General features: G+C 39.1%; 1 protein-coding gene and 1 pseudogene across 1 annotated transcript in view; both read left to right on the forward strand.

Annotated features, from left to right (window-relative positions):
* Window positions 1–22,553, forward strand: part of LOC137624400 (patatin-like phospholipase domain-containing protein 4) — a 240,223-nt gene extending 217,670 nt beyond the window's left edge. The window contains exon 4 of the mRNA XM_068355136.1: window positions 7,566–22,553. Within this exon, the coding sequence (XP_068211237.1) occupies window positions 7,566–8,331 (766 nt within the window). The 3' untranslated portion in view covers window positions 8,332–22,553. The remainder of the gene's footprint in view (window positions 1–7,565) is intronic.
* Window positions 1,746–3,379, forward strand: LOC137624399 (uncharacterized; annotated as a pseudogene).
* Window positions 22,554–24,065: the final 1,512 nt, after the last annotated feature.

Below are 24,065 nucleotides of genomic sequence, written 5' to 3' on the forward strand. Positions count from 1 at the left end.
AAGTTTCACACCTTCTAAGGTTCACAAGCCCAACCTGTGGTACAGGCATTGCCTGTATCTCAGGACCGGCATCCTTCCACCTCTAAACCTCAGCCCCAACAACAATATGTGTTGGTAAGTCAGCCACCTCAACTACTGTATCTGCTTCGTTCTCTACGTGTCCTGCTTATAACCCTTTTTTTGAATATCAAGGACAGGTTCATGGCTATAATAGGCAGGCAAGAGGTAGTAGGGCTAGAGGAACCTTTCGCCATAGAGGCGGCGGTAGGGTTTCTGGGAGGGGCAGAGGATTCCGAGGGAGCCGTGGTAGCAGACCTGCAAACCAATGAGACTCCTCAGGTAGGGGGAAGGCTATACCTTTTCCGGAGCCGTTGGATGTTCAACAAATGGGCACACAGCATAGTAACAAAGGGCCTAGGGTGGAGTTGGATACAGGGTCCCCCTCCACCGATCAGTTTTTATCAGATTCGAACGCCAGATCTCACGCTTTTCGCAAAAGATCTTCTAAAGAAAGCAATAATAGAGGTAAAACGCTTAAAATTTTAAGGTCGCTTATTCAGCGTGCCAAAGAAAGACTCAGACAAACAAAGAGTCATCTTAGATCTGTCCCATTTGAATACATACATTCAATGCGACAAGTTCCATATGCTGGCCGTCTCACAGGTACGGACCTTACTTCCCCATGGGGCCATCGCCACCTCTATAGATCTTACAGACGCTTATTATCATGTTCGGATAGCACGGCATTTTCGTCCGTTTCTAGGGTTCAAGCTAGGCAAACAAGCATACGCCTTCAAGGTGATGCCGTTCGCTCTCAATATAGCTCCCAGAATATTCACAAAGTTAGCAGAAACAGTGATCCAAGAGCTGAGAACTCAAGGAATACAGCTAGGGGCCTATCTAGACGATTGGCTTATTTGGGCCAACAGCGTCAAGGAGTGCAGCAAGGCGATGGACAAAGTAATAAAGTTTCTGGAACACTCAGGGTTCCAAGTAAATTTCAAAAAGTCCCGCCTGGTTCCGACATCAGGCTTCCAGTGGTCAGGTCTACAATGGAACCTGACCACAAACAAACTGTCGATTCCTCGAAAAAAGAGGAGAGAGATAGCAAAGAACACGAAAAGCTCTCTCAAGGACAAACTAACATCCCGGAGAAACCAAGAAACGATCTTAGGTTCACTCTAGGTTGCTTCGGTGACAGACTCTCTACTGAAAGCCAAACTGAAGGACATCAATCGAGTTTGGCGGTCCAGAGCAAACAGCAAAAGTCGAGACAAGATTTCTTGGATTCCATCTATCCTAAGGAAAAGACTTCAACCATAGTAAAAAGCTTGGCAAAACCGGTACCTCTTCATTTCCCCCCGCCGGCATTAGTAGTCCATATGGATGCCTCCCTAAGCGGTGGGGGGGGGGGGGGGTGTTACTCCCAATTCAAAAAGGTCCAAGGTTTGTAGTCAGTGACATTCCATCAACTGCACATCAATATTCTAGAGACCATGGCAGTGTTCTCGACTCTAAGAAGGCTCTCCCCGTCAAAGAATCAACATCTCAGATTAATTATGGACAGTGTGGTGATAGTCCACTGCAACAACAGGGGAGGTTTCAAATCAGGTCGCTTAAATCAGGTGATGATTGCAATCTTTTCATTGGCAGCAAGGAACCATTGACATTTGTCAGCTGTTCACCTGGCGGGCGTAAGGAACGTAGTCGCCGATGCACTCTCAAGGACGACTCCGCTTGAGTCTGAATGGTCCCTGGACCAAGAGCCATTCAATTGGATTTTCCAGCAAATTCCGTATCTCCAAGTGGATCTATTCGCCACGGAATCCAACCACAAACTACAATGTTATGTAGCCCCCAACCTGGACCCTCTGGCCTATACCACGGACACCATGTCTATAGATTGGAACACCTGGCGAAGGATTTACCTGGTTCCTCCTACAAACAGGCTAATGAGGGTTCTAGACAGGCTCAGGACTTTCAAAGGGCAGATTGCCGTGGTGGCTCCCAATTGGCCAAAAAGCAACTGGTTTCCTCTCATGGCAGAACTGGGAACCTGTCCTTGGCGGACCCCCAACCCAAAGTTGACGCAAACAGTACGAACTCGCAGTGTGTCAGCTTCCTCAAAAATTCAGAGTGCCCTAACTTTATGGACTTCATGAAATTTGCAGCACAAAAGGATGCTGATATTGACCCTCTTAACACATTGTTCCTAGAGTCGGACAAGAGAGAATCCACCCTTCGACAATATGATTCTGCTGTAAAGAAGTTGGCAAAATTTTTTAAAGACTCGGATGTTCAGACAATGACTGCCAATCTGTCAGTTACTTTTTTCAGAACTTTGATTGAAGGGTGTCTAGCCGCTTTAAGTCCGCTTTAAAGAAAACATTTCAATTCGGGTTCAATATTGATCTTACGGATTCGTATTTTTCATCTATCCCCAAAGCTTGTGGTAGGCTAAAACCAGCTACTCGTCCTCGCACGGTTTCCTGGTTTTTAAATGATGTCCTTAAATTAGCTTCTGATACTGATAATGACTCATGCACTTATATAACGCTTCTTAGGAAGACGTTATTTTTGGTAAGTTTAGCTTCAGGAGTCAGGATATCTGAAATCTCGGCGTTATCTAGAGAGCCAGATTACATTGACTTTCTTTCTTCTGGTGAGGTATTACTCTCTCCAGATAGACGATTCTTAGCAAAGAATGAGGATCCACAGAATAGATGAACCCCGTGGAAGATTGTCCCACTTCCACAAGACCTATCCCTGTGCCCAGTTAACACTCTGAAAGCTTATTTGAATAGAACTCCTAATACATATTCAGGCCCTTTGTTTATTAGAGAACATGGAGGAACCATTTCCCTTGAAGGAATCTGACAGCAGATTCTTTATTTTACTACGCAAGCCAACCCGGCTTCAGTCCCACATGCCCATGATATCCAAGCAGTAGCAACATCGGTTAATTATTTTCATCACATGAATTTTGAAGAATTAAAAAGATATACAGGCTGGAAATCACCAACAGTATTCAAATGCCACTATTTAAAATCATTGGAAACCCTAAAATTTGCAACAGTGGCAGCAGGGAACGTGGTTCCTCCGGATATAACAGAACCATTATAACTAGGTCCTATCTTCATATCTCTCTCTTTTTTATTTTTTTTTGTGCCTTGTCTCCTTATAAGGAGTGGGGTGACACCTGTCTTGCCTATTCTCCCTACTGTTCCCTTGTCATTCATTTGGATTGCACCCTACCCCATGGTTATGATGTATATATACTATTTATGTCTTTTCTTGTTATAGTTAGACATCTCATGATCTTTGTTTGTTGGAAGTTTTCCCTATTATCATTAAATTTTGGGTCTCTGACTCGGTATTGTACTTTAAGAGATTGGTATATTAAGGTTTTTATTAAAACACTCTTAATTCAGTTATTCTATTTTATTTCAGTTCCTTGCCTTTATGTGTATTTCCAAGCTTACGGACCAATTCTCTGATATTATTTCATGGAGCGACACAGGTCGAGCCCAGAAAAGGAATTTTGATGAGGGAAAAATCTATTTCTGGGTGAGAGACCTGTGTCGCTCAGTGAACCCACTCCCTTTTATCCTCACCCTAGGCTGGTCCATGCTTGGGGTGCTAGTAGGAATGAGGGAAGAAGCGTGGGTAGTGGTAGGGGTGGGGGGAGGGTAGTCGTAGTAGAGGGCAGTAGTCGGATGTAGAACGGCACTTCATAGTATCAGGGGATATTGAGGAAGGAGAGGACTAATTGGTAAGGGACCTCTGGTAGTGGTTTTAACACGCCCCAGTTATTATACCGACACACTATTAGAGTGAGCGAACTGGGTTTATTCCTGGCATTCCATGCAACTTTTTTCTCTGGTATATTTAGCAGTATTTATACCTTAGAAATGGCGCTCTAAAGAGCATTTCACTGGGCGACCAGGTCTCTGCCCAGAAATAGATTTTTCCTTCGCTAAAATCCCTTTATGCCTACTATATGTACTATTAGAATATATTTTTCTCTTATTTAGAGCCCCTCTAAACACATGTGATCATTTTAATCTGGCAACAGAATTATTTGGATTGTTATTAAGTGAATTGGATGCCCACTTCTCTTAGTAACTGACACTGGTACCCTAATGGTATTTTCTTTAATCTTTAATAATGTGGTTTCTCTTACAGTTACAGATAAAGCATTAGTAGATTAGTTCATATTTTAGGATCTACTCTTTTTGTCCGTTTTTATACTGGTTTATAGTAGAGTACTATAGTAGTAGTATAAACTAATATATGTGAAAATGCTACAGGTAAAAAATTTTCATCCAAGAAGAATTTTTGATGTACTTATATTACCAGAGCAGCTGTAAATCATTTTACAGTTAGTTTAGAAAATATAGTTATTATTTCACAGTTCTGTATTCAGTTGTTTGTATTAAAAAGTTTAACTAGACCACTGAAACTACAGTGACAGTGCTGTCAAAAGGAAGAAAGAAGCTAATGTACAGTAAAACCTCCTTATATATGTTCCATGACCCCAAAGTTGCAGAATTCCAGTTTAATAGGCTAGATAAACACACTCTCTCTCTCTCTCTCTCTCTCTCTCTCTCTCTCTCTCTCTCTCTCTCTCTCTCTCTCTCTCTCTCTCTCTCTCTCTCTCTCTCTCTCAACTATGCTGTACTGTACAACAATTTTAAAGTTATATTACTCTAGTTAACATACTGTACCTGTAAAATATATGGATTCTTAGTCTACTGTACATAACCAAATCTACTCAGTATAGACTATAGTACTCTTAGCATGTAAGGATATCAATTATAAAAGCTTAAAAGGTCTGTAAGGAGTGAAAAATAGGTTTCCCATGCTTTTTGCAAAATTTTGCTTTTTTCAAGCTGTCCTGAAACAGAACCCTAGTAAAATGTGTGGGATGACTATATTTTAATTATTTTTTTAATTTGCATTTTCTATTATCTTTATAACTATAGCTTTTATAAACCCAAAAATATGTAAAATATAAAACTTATTTGCCCTTAGAAACCCTTGATATGAAGAGCAAGTCCATGATATAGATTTACGTATTTATAAATCCACCATGCACTGAGGGAGTGGTAGGTGAACCGCGATATGGGAAGGGGTTACTGTATAAGCTTAATGATATCTTCCTCCAACATAAAACATGCAATGTAGTACAGTATACCGAACAATAACAATATTATCAAACATCAATGCACAAAGTATTGTACTGTGTAGAATACTGCTTATGTAAATAATCTGCTAGGATTATTCACTACTATGTCTTGAGGATGTCTGGGAGAAATGTCTACAATCCATAGCACCTTGAATGGCAACTCTTCTTTCTCAAGGTATGCTTTCATTTCAGGAACAAAATATTTATTAAACCACTGCCTGAAGAGAATAGTAGTGACCCAGTCCTTGGCCTTTGTTACCAGAAAGCAGGAAACGTTTCTTTGTTTTTATTCCTCTTAATGTGTGGGTTCTCAGAGAGAAACATCTGGCCTTATCATATGACCCACTGTATTCCCACAAAGAACCAAGGTCAACTAATCCTTCCATACTCTAAACCTGGGTGCTTGTGTGACACCCTTGTGAGTATGTCTTACTAGGCTTTTTTTTTTTTTGCTAAAGAAGTCTTCTCATAGTTGAAAATTTAGTTAGGATATTTGTCTTTTCTAATTATTACTCCAAACTTTGCGTGATCTGTTAGAGCTGCTTCTTCAGTCGCAGATGTAAGTTCTACTGTAACATTTATGTTTTTCAGATTATTTATACCTCCCCTTAAACTTAATCCATTCCTTACTTGCTGAAAATTGTTTTTGCCAGGTAGGAAATAGATTGTTCGTGAGAAATCCTTGTGTAACCTTCAAATCTTTTGTTGCAACAGGGGTGAATTCATGGGTATCCTTTCAATCGTATCTTCCATCCATAAGTTCAATTCCCTTCTTCATCTTCACTAAACCCTTATCAAGTAACAATGAACTGACTTTAGTGGTAGCAGGGTTGGTAGCAATGGCAGATTGTGTCACCTTTTTCCACTTAGAAATCTCCCGAATGGAAAACTTATTCCTCTTGTACTTGTGGACAACTTTGGTGAAAACTTTTTTCTCTTTCAATTGGAGTGAAAATAGTGGCCTCTCCAACTATGAACAACACCTTATGGGCAATTCCTTTAGCATTTTGGCCAACACCCGTTGCACTTGAAACGTGTAGGAGGCATGACTACAGTTAGTATAGTATGGACTACACAATCACCGGTTGCTTTGCTTTGTATGTACAAATAACAATGTCACACACACTTACCAGAGAAGTTGCAGTGAAAAACTGAGAGCAACACAATTAATATTGTGGTTATGGATGCTGGGCACACAGAGTACACTCAAAATGCACATGCTTTTAGCATCTTACTCTACTGAGTGGCAAGAAGGCAAGCAGTAGGGTACATTGTCATGGTTTGAAAATTTTGCTCAGTGTTACCAATTCATCAGGTTTGGTTAGTGACCTATTAGCATATAATATTTTCTTATAATATCAAAAGTTCAACAGTGTGTAGTTAAATCAGCAGTTAAGGAGGTTTTACTGTATACAGTATACAAGAATGTAATTGTATACTCAAATTGAGAAAAAGATTGAGATGATAAATGCATGGTTCCAATCCATATTAGGTTTATATACTCATGAGAGAGAGAGACTATCGTAATATTGATACAAATTCCAGTGGATTTGTATCAATATTACAATATGAACAAATTAAGAATTTGTCACTTTGATATATAAAGACAGAAAAGAATCATTGTAATTGCTAAAACTGAAGAGTAAGGGGAAGATTAATAGCTATTCTGAAAGTTAATGATATGAAACTGCTCTTAGTAATTTAGCTTTAGTAACAGGCTCTTTATCTACAGTGCTTCCTTTAAGTAATACCTAACAATTTCTGAGGCCATATTTTATTTTCATGTTTATCAAGAAGTAAAGCTTCTATTGGAGGATTTGGATTATTTAAAAAAAAATTTCAAGTTAACTTTACACATTGCTATTTGTTAGTCTTCATTTCAAAAGAATTGTGTAAATACGTAATTTTTAAATGTTTTTAATGATTGCAAAATATTATTGTTACTGAATTATGTAATAAATATATTATTGTAATTGAATTATTTCAGATTTGAGATGTCATTATTTGAGTCAGATAGTCATATTTGTAGTTTTTACTAAGGTTACGTCTTATACAGTACTTTACTATAGTTGCTTAATGCTTGTCATCTTTATTTTAGTTTTCTTGGGTAAGAAAGGCTGTGTTATCAGGAAAATAATTGAATAATCTAAAGATTATATTTCAATTGAAAATTGTTACAATTAATGCAAGTATCATTAGTTACTTATGAACATTACTTTAGGATTGTACAGTACATGTACTGCATTGCCACTTTGGTTTTCATGAATATAGGATATTGAATTACATGAAACATTCTTTAGTGGCATGCAAAATGCAAGATTAATATACTGGAAACAAGTTTACTGAATAGATTGTGATAGACTTTAATGTATTTTAGGGGAGCTTGTGTGTCGCTGTCAGGTTCAGGCTTCTTGAGTATATACCAGCTTGGTGCAGTTGAATGTTTGCAGCAGTTTTGGCCACAACTGTTTGAAAAGGCAAATTTGGCTGGTGCATCAGCCGGTGCTGTATTGGCAGCGTGCATAATTTGTAATGTTCCAACAGAAAAAATCAAACAGAGCTTCATGGTGACAGCTTTTGAAGCTCAAAAATGGGCAATGGGTCCTTTCAACCCTAATTTCCAAATTGAAGATTATCTTCGAGAGGCTCTTGAAGCCCTACCTCCTGATGCTCATATTAGGGCCAATAATCGTTTATTTGTTTCACTCAGCAAGATGACAGAGTCCGCTCACAACGTTTTGATATCCAGTTGGGAATCAAGAGATGATTTAATTTCTTGCCTCCTATGTTCTTGTTTTATTCCATTTTTCTCTGGTGTTACACTTCCTTTGTTCCGTGGAGAAAAGGTTATGGATGGAGGTTTTACAAATAATTTGCCCACTACAAATCAGCCAACTATTACAATAAGTCCATTTAATGGGGTGGTAGACATATGTCCTGTTGATGATATCAAATATCCATTCTATGTAACAATGGCAAATGAGTGTGTATCTATAACACCAAAAAATATAATGCGATTGATACGTGCTTTGTTACCACCACCTATTGAGGACTTGGAAAGCTTGTATAAAATGGGGTATCAGGATGCGTTTAATTTTCTCAAAAGGAGAAGTGCTCAGGAAACTAGATTGCTAAAGCACTAGACCTTAACAGAAATTAATAATCAGATCAAACCATTTTTCATGGTTATATGATACTTATTTAGTGTTATTTCTGTTCATTAACTGATTTACATGCATGTATGAAACTATCTTGGCTCTCAAACGTCTCTCCTTTATTTGCCATTCAGTTATGAAGTAAATGTTAAGATCTCTCTTCATTGTCTGATTTTTAATGTCATTGGTATATGTTTTTCTGATAGTATATAAAATATTTACTTTGATATATGTATGTACATTTGTTAACATTTTTGTCCTTGATGTATGCTGTAATTAAACTTACAGTAGGTATAACTTTGATCACCAATATTTGAAATGTTTCATCACATACCATCTATTATGTATTTCCCCAGACTTATAGTCTTTTGTCTAACAAGCAAAATAAGTTTGCTTGTCAAATGTATGTACCACCTGAAACCACAGATATCACTTTCACTTCATATTTTGTATAGTGCAAGCATGGCTATGTCCAGAATTCTCTAGTTTATTACCACTTTGATATATTTCTACCATTACTCATTGTTACTACTATCAATATTTTGATACTCATCATCCCTGCTAGGGAGGTCCTTAATATTAATATTAATATTTACATTAAAGAAAATGATAGAAAAAGAGAGTAAAATCTATTGTATGCATATTCCTAATTAGGAAAAACAGAACATATCACTTTTATATGTTTACATGACAGTGCTAGTGGACATCTAGTTGGGAAAAAAGAAACATCACTGAAATGTAATAGCTAAGTGGCCCTGTATTGTTGGCTTTTTCGGTCTTAAAAACCTATTGGTAAAGAGGAAATGTACTTAGTTAACGCTAGGAAAATCCATTGGCTTCCCTTTTTGTTTTCTTGTTTGAACCAAGCAATGGATAAAGAGGAAATGTACTTAGTTAACGCTAGGAAAATCCATTGGCTTCCCTTTTTGTTTTCTTGTTTGAACCAAGCAATGAATTAAGGGCTGCAACTCATAACCTCTCCTTGAAATTTTAGAAATTCTGATGATTTCTTGTTTAAATTTTTTTTTAATGAAAACAATGTTATATTGCTAAAAACTCATTTTTATATATTCACACAAGCGAAGTCTGGTCCCTTACCCAGCCCTTTTCTGACCAGGGTACCAATTTATTTACTTTTTCTTAAGGAATTTCAGGGAATGGTAGGCTCTTTATTTTTAGTATCCCATTTACAGTAACACCACCATTTTCTATGATTTTCAGAAGATATAATCAGTTTTCCTATATTCTCTATGGTATAAATATGCATTTGCTGCATTTCTCTATAAGTTTTGCTCATTGTATTTCATTGTCTGCTCATTTATATACTTGCTGTTTATAAGTTATAATTATGCTGCAAGATGAATCAAGTGCTAGAGAAGATAACTAAATATACCAGAAGAGTAAAATTAAGCTTCTCTAGAAAATACACGGATGAATATATATTATAGCCTTGTCTCTCTTGTGGGCACATTTGGTACATGAAGCGTATATATTTCTGGATTCATGGGAAAGGGGCTCAGCATTGCTAAGTAAATAACCCAAAAATATGATGATTTATGTCCTTATGGTCCCCATTGATGAGGAAAATTACTGCGAAAAGCCCATACATATGCATACTAAAGTCATTTCAATCATTCTACAAAAAACTTTGAAGCCCGATTACTCAAAACAAAATTTTCAAATTCCCCAATATTTGTCATTTGAACATGAAAAGACAGAGAATTTTACTGCTTACAATATGTACATTCAAAATCATAGGTGACAACACATTCCATTGGAGTATTCTGCTCTTCACTGGAAATTCATTTGATAAGACTCCATTAACTTTGTACTTGCCATGCTCATGAACAGACTTAATCAAATTTACATGTTTAAGAGGAATTCCATAATAACGCAGGACTCTGATGAACAAAATTGGCCGGTGCACACTATCAAAGGCTTTCTCATAGTCCACAAATGCCATCAAAAGGGGATTTCTATATTCTATTCATTGCTGTACAACATGTCTCAAAATGAAAATTGGGTCATTGCAACTTCTAACTTTTCTAAGTCCTGCTTGTTCATCTCTCAGCTTTTCATCAGTCTTTTTCTCCAGTCTCTTTAGAATAAGCACACTATATATTTTCATAACAACTGAGGTAGGTGTTATGCCTCTGTAATTATTGCAATCAGTCAGGTCTTCTCTTTTTTGGCTATTTTCACCAACACTCCTAACTCCCATTCATCAGGTTTTGCCTTTTCATGCCACATTCTACAAAATAATCTTGTAAGTAGTCTGGGAGACATTTCATTATCGGCCAGTATCATCTCAGCAGTTATTCCATTGTACTCGGGGCCTTTCCATCTCTAGTTTTTTTTAGGATAGCTTCGACTTCAAACACACTGTATTCATTCATGGGCATATCAAGGTCATCATCTTCAGGTATATCAAACAAATTATTCCCTTCATATGTTCTATTCATAACCTCACTAAAGTGTTCCATTCAACATTATTTTTCTTCATCTTCTGTTGCTATATTAGCCATCTCTGCTTTTGATGGGTATATGCTTCTTCTTCTTTGCCCCAGTCGAGATTTCATTAATAATTCTATGAGCAATTCTTACACCATAGTTACTGTACTTCCTGAATTCATAGCTTTGTCAGCCTCATCCACTTTACTGTCTAAATATTGTAATGATAGAGAAGGATTGGACTCTTTGGTGATAGGACTCAAGCAGGCCTTGAGTATGCTGATGATGCTGTTCTAGCTAGCAGAACACCACAAGGTTTGCGATGCTTGTTTACCAGAATGCATGAAATATCACACGAGGTTGGGCTCAAGAGACAGAGATGATAACGGGATATGTAATGGAAGATGAAATATTGGAAGGAGGTAGAATCTTTAAGTATTTAGGAACTATGATCTCCAATAGAGGGCCTTTAGAATTAAAGTTTAGTGAAAGATTGAAAAAGCCAATCAGACAATGGCTAGGTTAAGTAAAATTTGGAAATCAAATCATATGAAATTACATATAAAAATCAGACTTTATATCAGTTTAGTGAGATTGGTGTTACTCTATGGACATGAGTCATGGTATGACAATGAAACAGTGTCCAATAGATTTAGTAGATTTGAGAGCAAAGCCCTCAGAAAGATATTAGGAGTTAAATGGCAGGACAGGATTAGAAATGAGACTATAAGAGAGATTAGTCGAGCACCATATGTGTACGAGATCTTGATTAGGGGTAGATGGAAATGGTTTGGGCACGCTCTTCGCACTCCCCAAGTGAGAGTAGTTCACCATACGTTCAGCTGGGCTCCATAAAGCACTAGAGGAATTGAAAGACCCCGGGCCTACATGGCTGAGAACTATGAAGTGCGGAGTAGGAGATGATGAATGGAGAAGTATTGAATTAAAAGCTCAAGATAGAGACGACTGGCGAAATATAACCGTAGCCCTTTGCTTCAATAGGCGTGGGAGGAGGTGATATCCTACACTCATACTGTACAATCCTTTCGTTCTTTAAATAGGGAATGTGTTTTCAGCGATAGCTGGAATGGCCACTAAAATCATTAATGAGGTAGTTAACGATAGGTAGTCTGCAGTTCAGCAGTTTACATCTCAGTTGCAGTGATTTCCCGGCACACACATCTGCCCTCAACCAAACTTTTCATTTTTCTTTTTCTTGCAGAAAGTGAGTGTTGGCTCTTGAGATTCATGCTTGCTGCGGGAGAAGTGGATGTTACAAATGGTTTATGGCTAAACCGGCTGTAAATCTACCCTCTCTATGGACTTGCTGTATGGGGTGTTTTTGTTCATGATCAGTGTTTGTCGTACTCCATTGGAGGTTGGAGACTTTTCCCGTTTCTGTGTAGACTGCTGACGAGTTTGATCTAAGGAAGGCATGCGCTTCCTTAGGTCTTTCAGTTAAGCCCTCTATGACTTTGTTAAGGGATCTGGTAGCTAAGACTACATTTTCCAGGTGTTCCCAATGCTAGTGTCCTTATGATGATGCCAATGGTGAAAGGAAAGGCATGGTTAGTGTGTCCCAAGTGTTAGGGTCCCCTGTGGTGTGCTCTGGTACCAGTGCTTGTGGGGAAAGCTCTGGCACCCGAAGGTGCCACATCTAGATGGGGCATAAGTCTGCTCCAGGACCGAAAGTGGGTATTGGCCCGGTGCTGGATGTCACTCCGTTCATCACCCGTGACCTGCTCCCCCATATTTCTGCTGCCTCATCCCCTGTGCCTGTCACCCCAGCCCTTGTGCCTTGGGGTCCGGGGCCCATAAATCTCTTGTCCCTCTGTGTGTGTCTCAGGCCCATGTGAGTGTACCTGCCATCCCCCCTTGACAATGTTTCCCAGTGTTGTGGTTCCTGTTGGAGCTACCCCTGTGGTCTCGTCCCTCGGGGTAGCGTCGTTGTCATTGGTCGCTCAGACCTGGACTTCAATGCTGGCAGAACTTGAGGTGAGGGTTTGAAAGAGGAAGAAACTTGCGAGTTTTTTTTTCCTTTGTCTCACCTTTTCCTTGCTGTCTCTTTGACTTCCGACTGATTCTGATACTTCTAAGAAAAAGAGGAAGAGCTCAAAAAAGTCCAGTAAGGCTAGCTGTAGTCGACAGGAGAGGCCCTTATGACACCACCTCTCTTTTAAGGGATAGAATTGCTTGGCCCCATACATACACTTTCTGTTCCCTGGTTGAATCTAGCTCCTCCCTCAAGTCATGATACTTCCATAGAGCATGTTGAGAGGGACCTTTTCCCAATGCCTCGTGGCACAGGGCTAGAGCCATCCGCCCGCCCTGATCAGCATAGCGAAGAGAAAAAGTTACTTCCTTCTCTGCAGTGCTATTGCCAGTGATCAGGGTTTCTACCACCTCTGTTGTCAGCCTTCCTGGGTATACTCCCCCCCCCCTCCAATTTAATTGCCAATTCAGTCCTTGGAACATAACAGTCGTATCTGTGGGGAGGGAATTAATTGCCAAAGCAACCTGCCATATCCTATGCCCTGGCTGGGAATGAGGGTACTCAGGATTTGTCTGCCCTTAAGATACCAGACTTTGGACTGTGGCCAATGGAGCCGGGCAATGCCAAGTTAGAGTGCTCCTTCGTGGACATTCTTGCACTCATCCATGAGTGTAATGGTCTGGGGAGGCAACCTTTGCTCTACCTTTTGGGAGAACCTCGGTCATTGATCAGCCCTTCTTTGATCCCTCAAGGGGTAAGGCCATCCTTGGAGCTGCCCTTTTCAGATCTTGTTGGTTTGTCCCTGTATTGAATTGATGATGAAATTTGTGGATCTGAGAGCTCTCAAATCCAGCAGGTCAAACTCTTGTGGCTGAGAAGGTTCTGTGCACCAGTGCTTGTTACATTATCTCTTCTGTAGCTTGACCTGTTGGTGTGCACACTGATTCTTCGTAGAGAGACTCAAGGAGGAAGGTACATCCTTCACTTCAAAACCTGAAACACCAGCTGATGTAGTTTTGTGGGCTCTTTGCCAAGGTTTCCATCCAAGCTGTCTGCTGGCTTGACCAGTAGTTAGGTGTAGTAGACCATCCTCTGCGATTGATGTCGTAGAAAGGGTTCTTTGTAGTAGATCATCCTCTGCGATTGATGTCGTAGAAAGGGTTCTTTGTAGTAGACCATCCTCTGCGATTGATGTCGTAGAAAGGGTTCTTTGATCATGTCATCTCTAGAGGAGATCGTAGATTTTTTTGCCTCGCTTTGCTGAGCTTGGTCTTTTGCTGGAAGGGAATAGACTTTTCCTCCTCTTAAGAGTTTTCTATGCTTGTTAGGAGCTTCAAATAGTTTTGCACATCCCTGGGGTGGGACATTTCCCTCATTCTTAATGCTCTTTCCTGTACTCTTTTGAGCCTTTGAGAAGGCTGTCAGTTAGTGTTCTGACTCTTAAGACTGTCTCTACTTCTTTAGCATCAGTGATGAATTTAGACGGGTTACACAGTCAATGTTCTGAAACTTAAGACTGTCTCCAGTTCTTTAGCATCAGCGATGAGTTTAGATAAGTTACACTTTCTCTCATGCTGAGGAATAGAAGCAGCTTCCTTGGTTTGGTGCCAGATTGCATGGCAAAACTTGGAAACTGCAGGAGGACCGTCCCAGGTTCGAGACCTCCATCCCCTCTCTACAATAAGTGTTGGGTGACTTGGAGAAAACCCGGCACCTCAGACCTGGGTGTCAGCAACTCTTCCTTATCATTGGCAGAACAAAGAAAGAGGTGTCTAGAAACATGATCTCTTTCTTATTTTGTGAGATGATCTGTAATGCTTTGCCTTGACTGCTGAAAGGCTTGATATACCATCTTGGACCAGAACTCGCGAATGCAAAGTTTAGACCCTATCTTTGCCTTCAAAAGGAATCTCGCAATCAGTCAGGTGCTAAAGGTTGGGGTTTAAATACACCAGACCATCTTTCTGGCCTTTAATTTACAGGAGTACCCACAAGTCCGTGGACATCTTTGCGCTGGTCTTGTGGTGGTTGCTAAGATATTTTAATTGTGTAGCAAGCCCAGCTTTTGTATGGAATAGTAAGCATTTTGTCTCTGGTAACGAATAGATTCAAGTCTGAAGTGAAGGCAGAACAACTGGCTCTTCTTCTTTCTGTCTGCCTCTATCTTGGGAAATAGGCTGTCAAAATGTTACTCACTGGATCTGACCTGATGCGGGTAAACTACACTTTTGAACTCCATTCTTTAGAATCTAGAATCATAAGCATGGCATCGGATCACTCGCATCCTGGGACCATAAGTTTTAAACTGTTTTCTCTCACACTCAGTTTTACTGAAAGCTTTATGCATAGAGACCTCATGTACGAGTGATTGTTCGTACATTTAAATTTTATCTGGAAAGGAGTCAGGCAGCTCATGGCAATCCAACATGAAGAAACATGCCCATTTTCTTTTTTAAGCAAGTGTTCTTTAAAGACCAGCTAGTAGGAGTTTCGATAGATACTCTACTATCTTTTCTCTTTCATTATTCTTTCATTAGGAGAGATAAAATTTGCCACTTCACCGACGACAAAGAAAACAACAATGGTTTGAGAGATATTGTGTTTTTCCTTCAATAGTCCATGACTGATCATATTGACTAGTATTCCACTCTTGCTTTTCACGAGTAAATGTTGGGACAACACCCTGATGCAAGCAGCTTTGGAATGTTTCCACGCAGACTGATGATGCAAAAATTTTTGGAACGTTTCCACCTTACCTTGTTTTCGCTGATCTATTTAGCAATTGCTTGCCGTTTAGTAGTTTACTTCTTTAGTTTACTTTCCCATTAGAGCTACCTGTATACTAAATGTACCACTATGGGTTTACACGATTTTTTAAGTGAGGGCCATGGCACAATAAATGATCGTCACAAGTCGCAGTTGCTCAATTGGTTGTTTGTGATTGATCGTTCAGGTGTTCGCAATCGGTCGCTCACCATTCACCTACTGTTGATCTGTTATACTGTACACTCTCTCACCTGTCTGCCCAGGAGAATGACACTTCTAACCCCCTGTTTTTTTCTTCCAGCAAAGTCAGCTTCAAGTAAAGAATCATACACAATACATGCAGAATTGAAGGCAATGCATTTACTACTCAAGGGCTTTTAAAAAGCAGACTGCCGATTTAATAGTTACACTTAGACAGTCTTCTTAGAGCTGACACTTGCTAGTGATTTCCTCACCTTTAGCATGTTGCTCTTTGTCAGTTGACCTGGGAGCCCTGACCCTGTTGCCTCCCCCCCTCCCCCCTTTTTCTGTCATATAAGCTTTGGACAGCTCAGTCTGATGGTGGATACTGGCCCCAGAAGGAAATTGTAGCAACATATACAAGTGTAGCACATTCCTTGAATAGGGGTGGCATGCATTAGGCCATAGTGTTCCACATATTTATCTGTTTAAGGGAGTTTTCCTCCTATGATGTAATGATATGTGGGAGGACAGCTACAACCTGGATACAAGACGTGAGGAGTCGTGTCGGAGTTTGAGAGTGGTAACATAGAGCTCGCTCACATGCCTCAATGTGCACACTAGCAGGCTTATCCACTGACACAGGTAGGCTCCGCCCTACTATGTTCTTGCAAGGCTGTGAGTCTCCCGTGCTCCTGTGTGTCTGTGGTAGTGTGCCAAGTGTGATCGTCATCGCTCTCGCTTGGCTGGTTTGAGAGTGCAGCATAAGATCTGCTTGCACACTCAACTCACCCACCTTTGCCTCTTGCTCAAATACCTACAGTCACGCAATCAGTACAACCACCCATGGCTTGCGCTCCCTCACAATCAGCTGAGCCTGTCTTGCTAATGGTGGTAGCGCATGATCTCCTCTAGCACAAGCTTTGTTGCATGGGGGCTCGATGAAGGTCATAGCCCTTTGGGTAGAAGTGGTAACCATGGTAGAGAGGACCCCTCTTCAAGTATCTGCAACAGATCCTAGGCTTCTCTGCTCAACTTTCTTGTCGAGAAAACATTTGGTAGCAGTAAACCGGCCTTAAGACTGGGCAAAATGAAGATCGCAGCAAAATCAGATAAGCAATCAGATCATCAGACTTCATGGTTACAATTCACCTCAAGGAGGTGTGCTTTCAGATCCTAGTCTATCCGGCCTTCGAGAGTACCTTCAGTTTGCGGTAGCGTAAAAGGTATGCCAGTTCAGAGTGTTGTGGCATGGGTCATCAATAGCCCCACAGGTGTTCACCAGGATCTTCTCCCTGATTTATGCCTATGACTAAAACAGATCTTGGTATACCTAGGCTTGAATTTAGATAGTCTTACGAAAAGTGTCTCTTTTTACAGGTTTGCCATATGAGGTTGCAAGAGCTAGTTCTCCTGTTTTAAGGTAATTCTCTTGGCAAGACCATCAGTGGCAAGGACTGTTGAGACACCTAGCCTTCCTCAAGCATCTAATTACCAACAATTGACTTCAGATGCAGTCAATACAGTGGCAACAAAAGGCCTTCTAGTTACAAAACAAGGTCTCTCCTGGAACGATGTTCTGATAGAGACCAAAGACAGATCCTGAGGATTGGCTTTCTGACACCAACCTCCGCAGGGGCGTAGATATTCTGTTTTCCCTGCCGGGATTATGCTGTTCACAGACGCATTAAGGTTAGGAGCACCATCGGCTTCAACATGGAGTATCAGGTCAGTAGTCCAATGTAGATTGGAAGATCCAATTCAACATGTTCGAGTTTAGGCAACCTGTTTCATCTTCCAGCTTTCTAAACTGCTCCTGTCCAACTACTGTACTCGGTGGTGATGATAAAGCCACAACACAATTGTAGGGTAATACTATTTCTTGTCAGCTTAGCATTTTAGCAGTGCAGATCCTGCTTTGGATAGAGAGCAACGCAATCTCCCTGTCAGCCCGTTTTTTTCCCAGGCAAGGATGTCCTGTCAGACAATCTAGGAAGGTGATCTCAAATCGTCTGGATCCAAGTGGTTTTTATACCTTGGGACACGAACACTTAGTGGGTTTTGCGGGTTCACCAATAGCAGGTCTTTTGCGTGGATTCTCAACCGAAAATTCCCGGTATCCTGCACCCAGATAACATTACTGGAAGCGGCGTTGGAAGATATTTCTCAACATCTTTGGGACATTCTCTAGGTCTAAACTTTTTCCTCCTTTTGCCTATTAAAGATGATTCTCAACACGGTCAGATTGACTCACACACTCAATATGACTCATTGCTCCATTGTAGCTGTAAGTAGAGTGATACACTGTCCGTCCACTGCCAAGGTTTCCAAGGAAGTTGCTTCCCTTTCCAGACTGGTTATGACAACCACATGCCCTGATCTTTGCAATTCAGTGATGTCCCTACGTCTCCTTGCTTGCAGGTTATCCAGCATCTCTTTCAGAGAGAATTTTACTAGTGGCAAAACTGTTATCTGGATACCTCAGGAGAGCATCCTCTTCAGTTTATCAAGCAAAATGTTCCTTGTTTCTGTGTTTGGTGTCATTGGAAGGGGTGTCTCTTCCCTTGGAGCCTTTATACTCCTTATAGCATATTCTCCTGTTCGCTGAGAGGTAAAACTCTACTCAGTGTCAGCATTGAAAAGCTATAGCTCGGCCTGGAGACAGGTGGCGATGTTGAAAGGGGTTGACCTTTTCTTTATTGGGTAGAGTTGTCTATGTATGCTCGAAGTCGGAAATAGGTCTGCTCTTCATAGAACATAAAACTTTGTGAGATCTATAGTTTCTTCCCTTAGTCAAGATGGATATGAAGTTTTTCATCCCTAACTTTGTGACTGGGACTCAAAGTACATCAATATCTGGTACCCGGTCACATCTTGTCAGATTTAGAGTTTTAAGGAAGGAACCGATCATCCTGACCACTTATATGTTTGATGAGAGCGCTAAGGTGCTGCCTCAGGTACACACGTGGAGATCGTCCCCAGAGGAACATCTTTCTGTCAGTGTTAGGAGAGTTAAGATGATGATGATTAAGAACATGATCTATGCGTAAGCCTGAGAGGTCCCTGACCGTGTTTCAAACCTTCATCTTTCTCCCAAAGCGGAACAAATCCCAGAGCTCATGTTGTTAGGGGCATGAGCATGTCTATGGCATTGAGAAAGGTGTCAAACACCTTCTCAACTTGCTACCTGCAAGATGGGATATACAGGTTCCTTGGTATATTCTCTCTAAGCCTTGCGTTATCTATTCAGCAAAATGGTCTACCTACCATAGATCATCTCACAGGGCCTTTTACCAGTCGATCAAGGACAGAGGTTATGGTTTTAGTCTGGGATGGATGTAAAAGAATGACTGTTTCTTTCTTTTCCTCATCTTCCTCTTTCTGCAATCATAGCATCCAACATCCTGTCTGCTGGTTTTGTTGAATGCAGGTACCCCTATGTACCTCGCAGCTATTATATACATGTTGTATTTTAAACATTACGTCCCGCACTCCTTCTGAAGGGTAGTGTGACGTGTCTAGGTAAGTCACAGTGTGTGTACTTGCAAACCTTTGTATGCATTTTGCCTGAGACATAGTCACAGATGTGTTTGTACACTCACTTACTGCTAGTGCACGGGCTATTGACCCACTAGTATTGTTAAGCCTCTGGGTAACAGGGTGTCAGGATTCTCAGTCCTAACGCATTATCATGCTCGAATGTAGAAATCCCGGGTAAAGGTTTCCAGCCAGTTGGAAATGAAACTTTCACCCTCCCTAGGGTCAGTCTCCTATGTAAAGAATGAATGTTTGTATTCGCGTCAGAACAAATGACAAATTTGAAAGTAATTTGCATTTTTCCTAACTATACAAACCTGGGTTCTTTACACAAGATTTGCCCATCATCACCTATCCCCGAAAGCCCTGTCTGGTATCAAAGTGGAGTTGTAGTGAGTGAGCAGGGGCGATACTTCTCCACTATGGACTGGTAACAACCTATATGGTTGTTGACACCTCGTTGATAATTTTAAGAGAAGTGTTCCAGCTTTGATGAAGTCATCCTCCTATGTAAATAAATCAGGTTTGTATAGTTGGGAAAATACAAATTACTTCTAAATTTTTCATTTTTATATAGACAGCTTATTATTTTTCAATGGAAAAGTCTAAGGTTATCTTAGAGGTTCCCTGATTAATGGGTACTTTCAAGACAAAGAATATCCAGTCGTTATTGTGAATTACTTAAATTTCAAGATATAAACTGCTTGCTTGAAGAAATTTGTTTACATTATAGTTGAAAATACTGTATGAGCAAAGTGAGTAGAAACTTTTTAGAGCTGAGTAGTAAGAGTCTTTGGGAACAGGTGAAACTAAAAATCAGGATACAGTGCTGTGGAATGAAAATATACTGCAAAGAGCCTTTCAGGATGCCTGACACATTTGAGTAGTAAGCTTCTATGGAGTCTGGATACCCATGGCTTCCAAAAAGTGTTACAAAGTTGGTCACAATTATCAGTTGTATATTCATCCAAAATATTTTCAGCATTATTTTATTATTTTTAGGAATGGTTTGAAATATAAAATGGATAGTGAAATGTGTCAATATGTATTATATAGTGTAAGGTTGTTTCATTACAGACCCATTATGTCAACATTATCCAATTTTTAATCGTGTGTGAATCCTTGGCACAATTTTTCACTTTAAAAAAAACAATGGTGACCACATGGCTTGGGTAGGTTTGTGCATGACCATGCATTCGTTCAAGTCCTCATTAGGTAACTGAAGCAATATGTATGTTTGCTGAATAATTAACTGCTTAGAGACTCCTGGATTACCATGTATTTCCAAATATTTTTTTCATTCTCACCTCTCCTGCCTTTTCTTTCGAATGTTATTTGCTGTTAGGGATATATCTAGGGAGGGTTGGATTGAATGTCTCTTGAATCTTTGCTCATCATGACTTGAGATGTTATATTTTCCCTCTTGAATCAGCACACTCATCTTGTGTTTGCTCACATTTGGCTTCTCTAGACTATTAGCCAATGGCAACTAGTTTTTTTATCAGGTAGTAAAGCAGTCTGTTGAATTTAGGAAATATTCTGTTCTGGTTATTATTCTTACTCTTGACTTGAAGGAAATCATCCAAAATGATTCAATGTTGATACAGATAAGTCTTTTTGATGCAGCATTTTTGTGCAGGGAACCTAAGCCGGTTCTGCAGTTTAACCAGTTTTCATCAAGAATTACAAGATTACCGAAGTTAAGGGTTTGCCTATGTCCGACCTTTTTCTACAATATTCCAAATTAATATTCTAATCTTTGACAGCTTTAGGAAACTTAGCCACTGAGAACCATTGATATCATGTTTTCAAGGATCTTCTTCAGACTGAGGAAACCCCATCTTCAACCTTCAATAGTTTTAGTTCAGAAGTGTTAACAGTATTTTACACATCTCAAGATCCTCTGGTATTTGCTCCCAAGAGTTGTATGGCATGTCTACTGAGAGAAACTGTGGCTTTTAGACTTGATAATTTGACTATAATAATATTCTTACGTCAAGATAGAGTTTTGTGATGAATTTTATGGTATTAGGATATAATCATATCTTCTATTAGCAGTTTGCCTGGACAAGACCTGTTACATGTGCCATACCTATATCCAACAGAAGTCCATCTAGGACCAGGTTTCAATGGGACATGAAGTAGATTTTTATTGTTTGTTCCAGACTCTTTAACCTTCTTGTACATTATTTTCGTCTCTAGCAAGAAGTTAGATTATCTCCATGGATCAAGTATAGTTGTATTTTTAATTTGTCATCTCACTCTCGTAGAAGTACTTCTAGTTTCTTTTCTCTCTTTTAAATCTGTATAAAATTGTACCTTTTATTACATCATGTTTTTGAATTGGGCAGGCCATCATTTTTCATACAAAATTACATAAGATGTTCAGTTCCATATTCAGGATTCAAATACTAACACTATTTATATTTTGATGGTTTTGGGGGTCTCAAATTTACTCAACTTTTGGCCAGTACCTCAAGGTAACCCAGTTTTGTTGTTGGCGATAATTGCATAAGGATAGACCTCTGAATTGATCAATTGTCTCCTTCAGCTCCTTGTCTTTCATAACTTATACTTAAGTTCCTCAAATTTATAAATGGGTTTCAGTCCAAATCTTGAGTCCTTTCCACTCAAGTATTTTTTATGCATCCTTGCCCAGAAGTCTTTTAAGTTTTTTTTTTTTTTTATGATGCCTTTCCAAGAAGGATCTTTATTTCTTAAGGTTCTTTTCTCATTGTCAGAGAAACAGCAGTTCAGGAGGTTCCCTATTCAGTCAAGGTTTAAATTTCAGTAATGGGTTTAATGAAACTAGTTTCCCAAAAATAGAATTATTTTCATTATTATTAATTTAAAGAACAGTACCCGTTAATCAAATTGGTCTACTATTGACTGAAGTTTGGTCATAGCTGGATTAGAATAAATAGTATAATTCAATTACGGTAATTGTCAAGGACTTATTCCTAAAGGAATATATGCAGCTTCCCAACCTACCTGAGCCAAGTAGTTATCTTTTAATTTGTGGAATGAAGTGTTGCGATCCATGGGCAATAAATGAATAGGCTAATCTTAAAGTTAGGTATTTGTTAAAACCCAGAATCCTGTTTGAAAATTTATTCTTGTAGAAAGATGTATTTCTGAAGATTTTGTAAGAGATGATAATATGGAATAGGGTTTTCTTAGAAGGCTCTGTGTATGGAAAGAACATTAAACTTTAACCCTTTTACCCCTAAGGCTATATGGAACTTTCCAACCCTTAACCCCCCCAGGCGTTTTTCTTTTTCAAGCACGTTTTGCAATTTTTTTTTTTTTTTTTTAGATTGGGCTGACAGCCTTAATTTTTGTCATAGAGAGGTCAGGTTGGTCTCATTATTTTGCAAAATGCCTGAAGTTTCACATAGTTATAAAAAATATGCAAATAGCAGTTTTTGCAAGGACGTACCGGTACGTCCATGTTGGTTAAGGGATGAGTTTTGTGAAACGTACCAGTACGTCCATTTGGGGGTAAAAGGGTTAATATTTTGTTGATTATTGTTGACACTAAGCTCAACAAATTTTTACAGATGAATTCTCATTTAAACTGCTCTAGGTATGGTTCATGTTGTTACAGAACCAGAAATGTTATGCATGGGAAATTGCTCCTTTATAAGGTAGAGCAAATGAGTTATTAATTTGCCTAGCTTGATAAATGCTATGCTAAAAAGACTGTATTCATAATAATGTTGAATGATACTGTAAGTGTCTGACTTAGAGAGGGATGATATAGCCATTGTGAATTTCAGTTCTTTGAAGGAAGAAAATTTTTATTAGGGAAAATTGAATGAACAAAAGAATTTAGTATGTTATTGATCCATGTATTATGGGGCTATTTTTGATGTGATATGGTATACAGTATTCTAGTTGTTTACAGGCTCATAATTGATTCCAAGTGATTTTGATATAAAACTTGGCATGTATTGTATGAGTCCATGTAGTTTTCATGTCATACTTTTTTTCTTTAGTTTTTTTATAGTTTTTATGCTGTGATGTTTATAATAATCTTTTCTAATGCTGTGGTAAACACTAGTCCTATTTATACTAAATACTTTGTAAATTATAACTGTTGGTACAAAAATAAAATTAATTTTCATAAAATTTAGCTATCATTACCTTGGTTATATATTTACATATAAAATGCTGTGTTAGTTTTTGTTATATGTACTTTTATTTGAGGTGCATTGTATCCAATGTCTCAGTATAAAGTTACATAAAACTATTTGCATATTTTTGCCTTTGATTTGTACAGCATTATTAGCCTTTATTTCCTGGCTTTCTTGCCACATGGAGGGGTTAGTTCGTTTTATAACACCTTTTCCAGTGTCAAAATTTGATATTCCTTTCTAATTGGATAGCAATTTCATAAATCCTTGTTGTAATACTTTAATATTGCATAGACTAGTAACTTCCTGTTTTCATACCGCAAGTTAACTTAGGAATGTGTGTTTATTTTATTACTGGCGTAATTTGTTTTTTCACTCAAGTTTTCAAGATTAACATTGGAGTGTTTACATACAGTGATCTTTATGAAAGTAAATGTAAGTTTTAATCTAGACTTATTTCTGACCTATAATTATAAGTAGGATATCATAGCCTAAAGCTGGCTTTTAGCCAATTTTAAAAATGGGCATTTTATTGATACAGTAATTTAAGGTCATCTACCAGGTAGTTGGGAAATGAGAGTATGACCCGGGCCTCAAGTTAAGCTTAACCACCCAGTGAGGTTGACTCTCTATAATAGTATGGGGAAGGAACCAGTCAT

Source organism: Palaemon carinicauda, chromosome 31 (assembly GCF_036898095.1).
Source record: "Palaemon carinicauda isolate YSFRI2023 chromosome 31, ASM3689809v2, whole genome shotgun sequence".
NCBI lineage: Eukaryota > Metazoa > Arthropoda > Malacostraca > Decapoda > Palaemonidae > Palaemon > Palaemon carinicauda.